Source organism: Coturnix japonica, chromosome 8, assembly GCF_001577835.2.
Source record: "Coturnix japonica isolate 7356 chromosome 8, Coturnix japonica 2.1, whole genome shotgun sequence".
Lineage (NCBI taxonomy): Eukaryota > Metazoa > Chordata > Aves > Galliformes > Phasianidae > Coturnix > Coturnix japonica.
Window position 1 is genome coordinate 1,179,363 of NC_029523.1, and position 12,173 is coordinate 1,191,535.

The window sequence follows — 12,173 nt, forward strand, 5'->3', positions numbered from 1 at the left end:
GTATTGAGTGACTTCCTATGAAGAACTAGGTCATCTTTCAGTAAGATGGCTTTTAAGGCAATTAGTTTATGGATATTAATGGATAAAATGTTGAATACTGCTATTTTGAAGGCTACCTTGTATTTAAGATGAAATATAGGCTGTGTATGTAAAGCATATGTTGAAGAGTAGATAGGTTCCCTTTCCTTGGAAAACTGTCATTTCATATTTTTTTTCATAATACCCTTTATTTTAAAAGGTCTCCAAGACGATCCATCAGTCCCAGGAGGTCTCCCAGGAGATCCAGAAGCAGAAGCCATCATCGGGAAGCCCATGGGTCATCTAGTTTTGATAGAGAACTTGAAAGAGAAAGAGAACGTCAGAGATTGGAACGTGAAGCTAAAGAGAGAGAAAAAGAGAGGCGTAGGTCTCGAAGTACCGATCGTGCACTAGAAAGGAGACGAAGCAGAAGCAGGGAACGATACAGAAGCCGTAGTCGAAGTCGTGACAGGAAAGGAGACAGAAGAGATAGGGATAGAGAGCGAGAGAAAGAAAATGAACGCAGCCGAAAAAAAGAGAGGGATTATGATAAGGATAGAGGTAGTGAGAGAGAAAAAGATAGCGATCGATCTAGAGAAAGATCAAAAGAAAGGAAAAGTAAGGGTGATACAGAAGAGAGAAGACACAAGGATGACAAAGATGACAAGAAACACCGAGATGATAAGAGGGATTCCAAAAAGGAGAGAAAACATAGCAGAAGTCGAAGCCGTGAAAGAAAGCATAGAAGTAGAAGCCGAAGTAAGAATACAGGTAAGCGCAGCAGAAGCAGGAGCAAAGAGAAATCTAGTAAGCATAAAAGTGAAAGTAAAGAGAAATCAAATAAACGAAGTAGAAGCAGAAGCAGAGGAAGAACAGATAGTGTTGAGAAGTCAAGAAAACGAGACCACAGTCCCAGTAAAGAAAGATCTAGAAAGCGTAGTAGAAGCAAAGAACATTCCCACAAACATGATCACAGTGATAGCAAGGACCATTCGGACAAACATGATCGTCGAAGGAGCCAAAGTACAGAGCGAGAGAACCAGGAAAAGCAGCAGAAAAACAAAGATGAGACTGTGTGAACTCTTTAAGAAGTGGATCACATTGAATCCTATAAATGTTTGATTAAATCCTGCTTATTTTTTCTTAAAGTTGAGATTGTGCAGTAGTTGATGAGCATTCTTCTCCAACCTCCCTCTAGGCTGCAGATTGTCTTTTCCTGTTCTGGGTAGGGAAGTGCCTTTGTAAACCCATTCAATACATTGACGGTTTCAAAACCATTTGTTTAGTTTAATTCGTAATCCAGAGATTGTTGCATTTTTATTGTTCAGATGTTTCTGAAATGTACAGTTTGTACATATGTCCTGAAAATGTTTTAATTCTTTTGGCGTGGTTGCCATGTTGGTTGAATTTGTATGAGGCAATAAACTGCCACTAATTCTACTTTGATTTTGTAGACGTGGAATTATGGTTTGTATTATCCTGAAGGTAGCATGGCTGTGCTTTACATAATAGCATGGCTTTTTAGGGATGGACCTTGAGTGTGTATAATAGCTGAGTTATTTATGTGCATACGATGTACACGGAGGGCTGCAGGTTTAGAATAACAATTATGTCCGCTGCACCTGCTGTTTTCAGAAACTTTTAAAATGTTTTTTTGTTGATTACCACTGGTGTCAAGTTGGGAGTGGAATTCTGAGGAGACAGTAGTTTTGTTGATAAGTTGTAGTTCTCTGGGCTTTTTTTAGTACAAAATTCTTTAGAAAGGCTACCTCAGGCAGACACTGTAAAGGTTGATGAACGAGCACTGTAGCCATCTATGCATTTTGTTTGGGAGAAAAAATATGTAAGCTTCCGATTTTGTTAAATGCAGTTTATCAGTTTATGGTATTTTTATGTTAGTCAGCAGCTGCACTCTGTAATTTATGATAATCCTGAGCTAATGAAGGCATTTCACATGGGAAGAGGGAGGTAGGAAGAAGAAAATCATTTCAGATTCAGTTTCAAGCTTCCAAAGCATTTTTATAAGTGTAAACATTTAAAATAACAATTACCTGATAGTGTCCTTTTTTTAAGTCATATTTTCTACAGATAGTAAGATTGCAGTTTGTGCTGAACATTTCATCTGGCAGATTTTTCTTTTTAAACTGGTTATTAGAAGCAAAAACCAAAATGCGTTATAGGAAAAAAAATCGTGTCATTAAAGTCCAAGTCTATTTGATAGAATATTCTGACTTGTATTCTAAGTGAGAAGAACCATCTGGAATAAACTCTCAATTAATTCCTTTGTACTGGGTCTCAGCTTTTCCCTGCATGTTTATTGCCACTTGAAGAGCGTTTGTGTTCCTCGGTCTTTAATTTTAAAACAAAGCAACATTTTGAACAAATTAGGGATTTTATGTAGCACTGTATAATATTTTATGTGATCGTGTTGGCTGAAAAAGTAACCACAGTGGAGTATGAGGAAATGTTCTGCCTTTTCCAAAAACCACGTGCTTAATGCTTTAATTCAAAAAAAATTAGCAGAAGAAAAAGTCTGATTAGTACACTGCAGTAATAATTATGACTTGATAACTTACCTCCCTATCTGATCCAGGATATCAGTCTAGGCATGTTCTGTGCTGCTCTTTCCTCTGTAAATCACTGTAACAATTCAGAAATTAAGAATCAACTATCTGGTGAAACACATTCAATGTTGTTTCCAGCATTTTATATAGAGAAATAGAGCACAAAACTATGCTGTTGGAACCCTTGTGAAATGAAGTAGAATGGATTGAAGTAAGGCACATTTAGAGCAGTGACCGTGTTTAATTTATAATTGAACCTGTCTGGGCTACAAAAGATAAGTCTGCCTTTTATTATGTACTATTAGACAAACAGTAAATGTCATGTGACAGTGGAATGGCATGATGGTACACAGGCAACAGTGTAGGTAACTGGCTTTTAATTACGCATTGTAAGATGAGATGTGAGACGAACCTGTGTGACACTAAGCTTTGACTGTCAAATATATTATTTGCAACTTGGTTTTACACAGTGCTAACATTACATGTTCTCTGAACATGACAATTGGAATTAATGTACTGTGTTCTTACCCATTCCAACAGAGCTTCCAGAACAGGTTACTGAAACAACATGAAACAGGAGTATGAATGTTAAGTTTTAGGTTGTAGGCTGCTGAATGTAGTCCATGTAAAACAATGGACTACAATTGCATCACAATATGGTTTGACAGTGGGTTAAATGTATGCCCTCAGAAAGGAATTGCAAGGAAATTACTAGTACTTCATAATAGACACTGCCCACTTGGGACTGGTTTATAGATGTTGATCTTTTTGGATTAACTAATTGATTTTAAAACCTCATTTATTTGCTTATGTTTTATAACCTCCATTCTCCTGATGGAAAACTAACTTCTCTCTATTCACTAGATTCACCAATTAAGTGTTAGTGATCCTTATGCAAGATCTGCACTAAGAAAAAGCAACTTTTCTGTGCTTAATCTCAAAATGCTTCTGTGAAGCTCATCACAAATACTGCCCAGTAGCATCCACTGAAGTTACTCTGGAGTCAGGACTACAATAGAAAAGTTCTGCTGCATGCTGCCCTTACTCAAATAACTCGATTATGTGTTAACTATACAGTGTGCATGGGGTGAAAAAGTGTTCAAAGAAATTTTAAGATTTACCTGAATATATTTTTTTAGGACAAAATGTGAGTTTCAGCCTCTTATCCGTAGCCGGAGACACTACCACTGTGTAGACATCACCACAAGGTATCTCAGTAATATCACAGTAACTTACACCTGAGTTAGATGTACAGGTGAAATTGCCTTTTGAGCCACGTAAATCAGTAATGTAGCTTATTGTTTCTTCAGAAGCTCGCCAGTACACCCGGATACCATTACTGCCAAGTCTATATAGCTGCACTCCAGAAGGACAGCAGGCACCTAGCAGAATAAGAAATGCATCAGTAAGGATGTCTGTAAACTACAGCATGTTATAAATTCCTATAGTGCATTTTTGACCAGATGACATGATAACCATCACGTTAAATGCCAGCATTTCCTTGAGAGATTATCATCCAACAGAAAACCAGAATAATTGCTGAGCTGCTTTAGGAAACAAAATGCTCTCTCAGACACAAATGATGGAGCTGGACTTTAACTACTGCTTTATAGTACTGAAATACTGTTTCCTGTTATTACGGATAAATTTTCTACCTAGGATCTGTGGATCCTAATTAAATTCTTGTTTCTGTAGTATTATTATTAAAGCTTCCTTTTAAGTTGTAAGAACAGGGTTTAAATTATATGTGAAATTAATTCTATGTGCTTTTATTTGAAAGACGGTACTTGCAACTTATACTGAGTTTCAGTTATGTTACTTGCATTAGAAGAACACTATTCAATTAAGCTGTATATTAAGTCATTTTCTTCTCAGTCACATTTATTGTTTACGTACTGGAAGAATATCCTTGATATGTGCAATGGGATGTCAAACCAGTTTCACTGATGGCTTTCAGAGATACCGTGTAGTTGGTGCCACATATGATGCATCCCAGGAGACAGTAGTTTTGAAGAGTGTGACATTTTGCCTGTCCCTTTGGAGACTCCAATGTTGTTGCATATGTCTGTGCACCAACTCCAACAGACCAGCTGATATTTGTTACAGACTGTGTCACCTGAGTTACGGTCATGTCAGTAGGGCAACAAGGAGCTTAAAAATAAAAGAAAATTCGTTTTTTTCACCTGGAAAACAAAGCTCTTTGAAGAATTGCAACTAGAGCAGTACATGATGCTGGGCAATGACAACTAGCACACTTAGCAGGCAAACCTTAGAATGGGGAAGATGACTGGCTACTTGTCTAGGGTCCAATTAAGTAGGGTCCATCTGTACCTGTTAAGTTATGCAACTGTCAAGGTCTGCCCATGTTCAAATGTTTTTTTTTCCTCTACAAAACAAAGTAACTGTTAAAAACTGAACTGCCTGTTTAAAATTGATCCTGGCCTATGTTAATGCCAGAACTGGAATTGTCTGGGTGAAAAATGCAGGATGAAGTTCTGCTAACAAGCTAATAGCAGGAATTATGGTAGGAAGTGCTTTAATTTTCTCTTGAGCCCGTTCAGTTTGGTGATATGGGCAAAACCTCATTGCTTCTCCTGGTAATATTAAAATGCTGACAAGGGAGTTGCTATATTTTTAAGCTGTGACATAATGTAACTTCCTGCACTAAGGCTTCTTGCATTGAGGCAAATGCCAAGTGATCCTTCTCTCACACACACTCACAGGTATGTATTTTGAGCAGAATGTAGAAACTATAATTGGCACAACTGGTTATTTTCATACATATACACACACTTACAAACATATGTAGAGATATTATAATGTCATTATATTAAGTATTTTGTGTCAAATACAATTCTCACATACCGGTCTCTAAAGGGACACTGTAGCTTGGTAAGCTCTGTCCAGCTGGTGATTGTGCTATAACACTGACAGAGAAAGCAGATCCACAGGGAAGATTAAGTAGGGTACATGTGTTTCTAGAGCTTGTACAATGCCAAAGTCCAGCCAGTCCGCGAGCAGTTACAATATACGTAGCTTCCTCGTTGTTAGATTGCCAATGCACACTGACCACAGAATGAGCCTCCTTGGAAATGCTTTTAATTTCAGGACTGCAGGGAGCTGAAAGTTGGTGAACAGATTGTTTACACATACTGTAACAGTTACACAAAAATTAACTCCCAGTTACAACTAACAATCTCCTTTGGAAAAATATGTAATCCTTACATGGTAACACAGTGTGGATTTAGCACTCATGACAGAATGATAACATAGTTTTTTGCATAAATAACAGCAGTGCATCGTAAATGTGATTTTCAAAAGCTTGTAGCATTCAGTAGCTCTAGGTCCAAGTCCTTTTTTAGGTCCCTCATCACATTTTTAACAGTTGGAGTAACCTTCTATTTCCACTTTTGTCAGTTACAGTAACTTAGCCCTTTGTTAATGCTTCTCATCCATTGATCACGGCAGTCTGCCTGATTGTTTCTTCTGCTAAAGGAAGGTAGGAATGCACGTACCTGTTGCCACATACTTAGATGCACACGATGTGTTGCTGCCCCTGGCCTCGCTGAAGGAATAAACGGTGACGTTATAGCGGGTGTCGCAGCGCAGAGCAGACAGGGTGCAGGCCGTGGCTGTGTCGTTGCACAGCACCGTCCCTCTCCAGGAGGCAGCCTTGGTCTCGTACATTTCAGCACCGCGGACGGGAGCCCAGCTCACCTCCACCGTGTCGCCGGACACCAGCACTGCGCGGAAGTTACTGGGGCAGCACGGAGCTGGAACAGGCGAGGAACAGCAGGAAATTCAGCCTGAGCAGAAAACTGTCATTTGCTTCTGTGCTTCATAGCTTAAATCGCCAAAGATATCTTACATTGCACAAAGTAATGAATCCCAGACTTACTTCCTGAGTAATTCCACACCCTTCCTATATGTAGGAATATATGTAATATGTAATATTGTAGTATATGTAATATACGTAATATGTATATATGTATTATATATATGTATATATTTATTATATATGTAATATATGTAATATGTAGTATTTTTGTGTACTTATACATACGTAGAATTATGAATATGCTTGATTTAAAATTGCAAAACAACTAGAAATTATCTAAATAATTCTTAAGGGCATTCTTTGCGATTTCCCACTGCACTGATTATTTTGAAGTTTAAGTCATTCTGTTAAAAAAATAAAAAGTACAGTCAGCTCTATCTGAAAAACAGGTAACAGATCCAAAAGGAATTTGCAAGAAGACGTTACTACTTACCAGTGGTGTAATTGAATACATCACCTAAAGGACTCTGCCCTGCCTTGTTATATGCAAAGACACTAATGAAATAAGTAAATCCGCAGTCTGACTGGAAACGGCACCGTGTGTGTGATGTGTTGCAGTACACTTCCAAGCCATCGTCGCTCTTCACAAAAACCACATAATAATGACCCAAATTTACTCTAGACCATGATACCGACAGGTTTCCACGTTCATCCTCTTCAATTGATATATTTCCTGGTGCACAAGGAACTGGGAAGAGGGAAAAATCAGAGAAAGCAATTGTAATCAGAATGTTTGTATTCAAGTTATGCTATAGGATGAAAAAAGGGAAAATCTGATACATGTAGAATTATTTCAAGAAAACAGGTACCTCAAAATGAAGTAGGTAACGTTGAATAAGTCAGGAATTAAGTTGTGTCTGTAAGGTAGCACGTTATGCTTACATGGGCCATGCATCTAACAGATAAGAAAGCATTAAACTCTGACATGGTAGTAGCATTAAGTAGCTGAGATTAGCAGCTTTCTGTGCTGACAAAGATGCTACCTGAAATGGTCTATGACCGCATCTTAATTCAGTCCACTGGTGCCATTCCAGTTGCAAGTGGTTATTTGCTAATCTGCATTCCATTCAAAGTTAGAACTAAATCTAGCCAGAAAAAGTTCTCAGCTATGGCCAGTCCTCAGTGCTATTTCCTCACAGGTTTCTCCCAGTCTATTTGTGACAGATCTACCACAGTAGGATGTATCTTCTATTCCTTAGATTAGTTTTACACTCAGAAAATTGACTCTTGAATATGTATTATTGGTAAGAGGAAAAGGCAGACTTCTTGTTTCAGCTAAAAATATATATACCATTCCAAGTTTCTCACAGAAATACTAGGAAAACTTAGGCTGTTATCCCCTAAGTACAAAGGTACATGGCAGGGTTCACGCACACAGTTCAGAAGCAAAGACTATTTTGAGAACCAGGAATTTAAATGGCCTAGCATTTGAAATTAAATAAATGTATGTTCAAATGCCATAAGCTACGTGATAATCAGTTATTCACATACTAGTTTTTAAGCTCACTGCATCAGTAGGATGACTGGATCCAGCATCGTTATGTGCTGTGACAAAAACAGAATATTCAGAGCCGCACTGGAGTGATGGCACTATGCAGGAGGAGGAAGACGTGTTACACTTCAGCTTCAAGAGTCCTCTGGAGGCTGTCACGCTGTAAGTCAGAGCTCCTTCTGCTGGCATCCAAGAAACAACAGCTCTTAAAGCTCCGCTGCTGAAAGCTACTTGAACATCTGCTGGTGCCTTAGGACCTACGGTACATCAGTTTGGAACATTTGTAAATACAACTTTGCATATGGTCTACAGACATGATCATTTTCAGAACTTGCAAATGAAGTAATTTTTAACCCTCATCGATTTTAAAGCTGTGGCTTAATTTTCTAAATAAATATTTTAGTTGTACTTCGACAAGAAGCATTCTTTTAAAATTCCTTGCCTCAGTTTAATATTCCTTGTTTACAGTAAGAACAATCCTCACATTATCTAAGCACATGTAATCTTTACCAGGCCCAAAAAACGTTGCTGGCAGTTAATGGTATCTTTGCCTTAGTAACATTCATTAAATGTAGACACACCATCTGAGTTTCCATGAAACAAAAGCCATATGATGTGACAATCTATCCAATGTATCTTAGAAAAACACAATGTAATCTTATGTACATAAATACTTCTTGGTGTATCTCCTTTAAAATGCTTACAAAGTTTCAGAAAAGAAAATTTCTTACTTGTTCTTTGATTATATGTGAAATCATCTCCGGGAAGACCATTGGCATTCCAGGCATATGCTTTTATAGTATAGAGAGTTCCTGGATCTAGATTTGAGAATATGAAGGAGGTATTGGTGGTGTTGTGCTTCAGCATCCTGCCCAAACCATCTGACCTCATCAGGGACACAGAGAATCCCACAGCCATATACACAGCTTTCCAGCTCACTGCAATGGAATCGCAGCTCGGGGAACTGACGGACAGAATTGGAGCAGACAAGACTGTTGAGAAAGAATATCCATGAAGCTTTAAGTTTTTCAGTAATACTGTTTGGAGGGTCCAAGTAGCAGACGAGTGCCCAGAATTTTAAAATCACCACATTTCAAAAACAAAACAAAACAACAACCCCAGGAAAACAAATTAATACAAGTTTGGCAGAATAAATCAGGAAACTGATTTGGTCCTTCTGTTGTATAACAGGCTTTGTAAAATGAATGTAATTCATGCAACTTATAAACAAACTATGAAAGGTTGAGTGTGAAGAAGAATGCAAATCATTAAGACACTGCATTTCCCATCATCGAAGCTTTACATTATCTTATTATTTTGTACATTTAGCTGTATTTTTTTTCCCATTTATTCCATTCTGTTTAATAGTGTCTTTTGTTCAAATAAAATCCATACATCCCTAGAAACTCCATTGAAACTTTCAGTACTGTCACAAAGCAAAACCACTAATTCGGGCTCATGTTCTTGTCATTAAGTCAGACAGTACGATTCTATTCCTCAAAAAGCTCAGATACTTGCATAAATTCTTTACATTACAATAATACACAAGTGAAATGACAACAGAATCCACCTGTAGTTGTTTTTCTGGAAGGTGAAGGCCGGCTCTTTCCTCCTGCATTTACAGATCTGATGGTGATTCTGTAGCAGGTGGCTGGTTCCAACCCCATCACTGTTCCTGGTGATTTTGTGACAACGGTTTCAATGCAGGAATCTCCGTCCTGTGCAGACAGTAGATAACTAGTAGCTCCGGGTACCGCTCTCCATTCCACTGTGATACTATTGCTAAGTTTTGAGTAAGCTTGATCAATAACAGGAACGTCTGGAGCTAAAACACGGATAACATACGTGTGTTCAAACTGGGGAACTCCAAGTTGGGCGCTGTACATTTAACAAAGACAGATCAGGACAAATGGTCTGTACCTTCTATTAATGATTTCAATGTATTCTTCAATTATTAATCATTTATATTTATCTTTAGTTTTTAAAAGTTACATACTATAATGTAAATACCTTTATTTCAGGGGGGAAAGATGTTTTTCAGCACACAAAGTGTAACAGCTATTGAGAAACTGTGTAATATTGGAAAAGACTTGCTACTAGTATAACACGTTTTCAAACATGAAAGACTGTAACAATTAGTTTGATAGGTACAGTTAAGGAGGATGCCTTCTCAGATACACAATAACATCCTCTCTGTTCCAGTGTTCAGTTACAATTAAAAGTACTTTAAAAAATATAATTTCAGCAAAATATTTTCTCAATGGCATTTCAGCATGAGGTAAAATGTACTTTGTTTATATACACTCTTTATCTTGCACAGATGATTTATATGCTAGCAGTCCTTGGAAACAAAATACCATTTATCAGCAGCAGTACTGACAAACATACACAGCTTCACATCTGCACTTGTAATGAAAGGGCAAATAATATGGAAAGCTGGAGCAAGCAGAGCATGGTAGCTCAGGAAAACATAAGCAAAAAGAAGAAGAGAAAATGAGCTCATCATGCTACAACCAGATCCAGTGCGAGCATCAGCCAAAGGTTCCAACAGGAATGGCAGCTATTCCCTACAAATACAACAAACATCAGGGATGAAATCCCAGTCCTTTAGAGGCCAACTGGAATTACACTTCAAGAAGGCTGTCTTACTAACCTGTTGATTGCATAGTCTGTGTTTGTGCCAGAATAATTCCATTCTTGTCAATGGCTTCTGCTTGTATAGCATAGACAGTATTGGGAATTAACGAAGTTAAAGTGCTCTTAAGTGTAACGTCACTATAATGAGCCAGGAAAGAATGGCCTACAGTATTCACAGCTGTAGCCGTGACTCTGTAAGAAGAGGCTCCTGAAAACTTGGACCATCTGAGATAAATGCTGCTTGAGGTCACATCATATACAGACATAGAGAAACCTAAAAGAAAAGCACAAAAAACCAAGGCAACACACAGAGAAAAAAGAACACAAAACCCAAATAAACCACAATCAGAAAAACATTTCAGTCATTCTTGAATGTAGTGAAGTCTTGGCAAGATGATTGTTCAGACCCTTAGAAAGCAGGTCAATATATTCAGGAATATCCTACCTACAGACACAGCGGATTCTGAAAGCACTCCTTACAGTCTCGCATTCCTCATCTTACACACACATAAGGCAGTAGGAGCTTTTGGCACAGAGCGTGAGACTGAAGGAAGTGCAAAATGCACACAACACTAACAAAATACTTAGTGCTCAGGAGGCTTTGGTATTGATATTTACTTATTTTGTGGCACAAAAGAGTCTACCCATGAGTGTCTGATAGAACTGAAACTCCTAAAAGTGAGATTCACAGTTCACAAAGATAACAAGAATATAATCACAGGTTTTATAAGAACTCAGTGGATCTTGAAAAGTTGGTTTTTGTTTGATTGATTGTTTTTCCTGAAACATTGAGAACTTACAGAATTTATTAGAAACCAGAACTGTGTATGTTCTCTTTGGATGCATTAAGAAACGAGCAGGCAAAACCAAAACACCACTTTGAAGACGTACCTGTATGAGCTGAAAGGACCTGAAAAGGAAGATGTAAAAAATGAGAAACACAATGCACAATATTCTATTTGGGAAACTCAGGAACTGCTCACAATGCCAGTAATAACAATATCAGTTTAAAAGATGACACTTTTTAACACATTTCACTGATGTGTCTGTTCAGACTCGTTAAACACAGACACTGTGCAACCAGTGGCACGGATTATATATCTTATTCTCCTCCATGGATCTGCCTGTCGACCCAGCGTTCAGTTGCCGGCAGGCTTTAAAAGATCCCGGTCTCTTTATAGCCTGTTTTTTTTACAGGTGACATTACCAGTCACCTGTAAACGCTCACATTCTTGACAGTGCTCATAAGACCAGCCGTACTCACCGCCCGCAGGCTGTGGAGGAGCAGCCCGACCTGCAGCAGCGATGCTCGCTCCGAACCGCGCATCTCGGAGCCGCGTCCCGGGCCGGGATCTGACACTGGCGGCCACCGGTCCCGCCTCACCCCGCCCCCCCTGACGGCAGGAGGGATCCCGCAACGAACCGATCGCTCGCTACACCGTGAGTGGGGGCGTTACTGCGGCACAGGGGACACTCCTGCTCCCTGAGGGGCCGGGCTCCTCAGCTGCACCGCCAGCAGCCTTGTAGCGAGAAACCTGCCTCAAAGAACAGGCTCCGATCACTCCCTCGGCACCTGGAGGGCGGAGCCCGCGGCCGGGCGGCTCGTGAAGGGCGGGCACGGATC

General features: G+C 39.0%; 3 protein-coding genes across 6 annotated transcripts in view; 1 reads left to right on the top strand and 2 right to left on the bottom strand.

Moving 5' to 3' along the window:
• Positions 1-2,297, top strand: part of PRPF38B (pre-mRNA processing factor 38B) — an 8,635-nt gene extending 6,338 nt beyond the window's left edge. Inside the window, exon 6 of the mRNA XM_015869406.2 lies at positions 239-2,297. Within this exon, the coding sequence (XP_015724892.1) occupies positions 239-1,097 (859 nt within the window). The 3' untranslated portion in view covers positions 1,098-2,297. The remainder of the gene's footprint in view (positions 1-238) is intronic.
• The window catches only part of HENMT1 (HEN methyltransferase 1), an 18,822-nt gene extending 16,118 nt beyond the window's left edge, over positions 1-2,704 (bottom strand). Inside the window, exon 1 of the mRNA XM_015869411.2 lies at positions 2,595-2,704. The gene's annotated coding sequence lies outside the window, so the exon portion shown is untranslated. The remainder of the gene's footprint in view (positions 1-2,594) is intronic.
• FNDC7 (fibronectin type III domain containing 7) lies at positions 2,595-12,147 on the bottom strand. 4 transcript variants are annotated; one of them, XM_032446137.1, is made up of 13 exons: positions 12,057-12,147; positions 11,441-11,462; positions 10,566-10,823; positions 9,483-9,737; positions 8,644-8,904; positions 7,912-8,169; positions 6,854-7,108; positions 6,098-6,355; positions 5,448-5,702; positions 4,479-4,733; positions 3,704-3,964; positions 3,111-3,140; positions 2,595-2,658 (listed from the first exon to the last, which is right to left on the bottom strand). In XM_032446137.1, the coding sequence occupies exons 3-13, from the start codon at positions 10,813-10,815 to the stop codon at positions 2,621-2,623; spliced, it is 2,376 nt and encodes a 791-aa protein (XP_032302028.1). In that variant the 5' UTR covers positions 10,816-10,823; positions 11,441-11,462; positions 12,057-12,147; the 3' UTR covers positions 2,595-2,620. The 4 variants fall into 4 exon arrangements, with proteins under 4 accessions (XP_032302028.1, XP_015724874.1, XP_032302029.1 ...); XM_015869388.2 differs by lacking the exon at positions 12,057-12,147 and adding an exon at positions 11,814-12,001 and having other exon boundaries at positions 11,441-11,459; XM_032446138.1 differs by lacking the exons at positions 5,448-5,702; positions 12,057-12,147 and adding an exon at positions 11,814-12,001 and having other exon boundaries at positions 11,441-11,459.
• Positions 12,148-12,173: the final 26 nt, after the last annotated feature.

Excerpts from the sequence above, each read along its gene's own strand:
- FNDC7 (XM_015869388.2), bottom strand. The coding sequence starts at position 11,876 with ATGCGCGGTTCGGAGCGAGCATCGCTGCTGCAGGTCGGGCTGCTCCTC. Across the intron at positions 3,141-3,703 it reads TCCTAAAAAAATATATTCAG|TAACCTGTTCTGGAAGCTCT; the intron begins GTAAATCTTAAA and ends ATGTTGTTTCAG. Across the intron at positions 2,659-3,110 it reads TGGAAGCTCTGTTGGAATGG|TGATTTACAGAGGAAAGAGC; the intron begins GTAAGAACACAG and ends GAATTGTTACAG.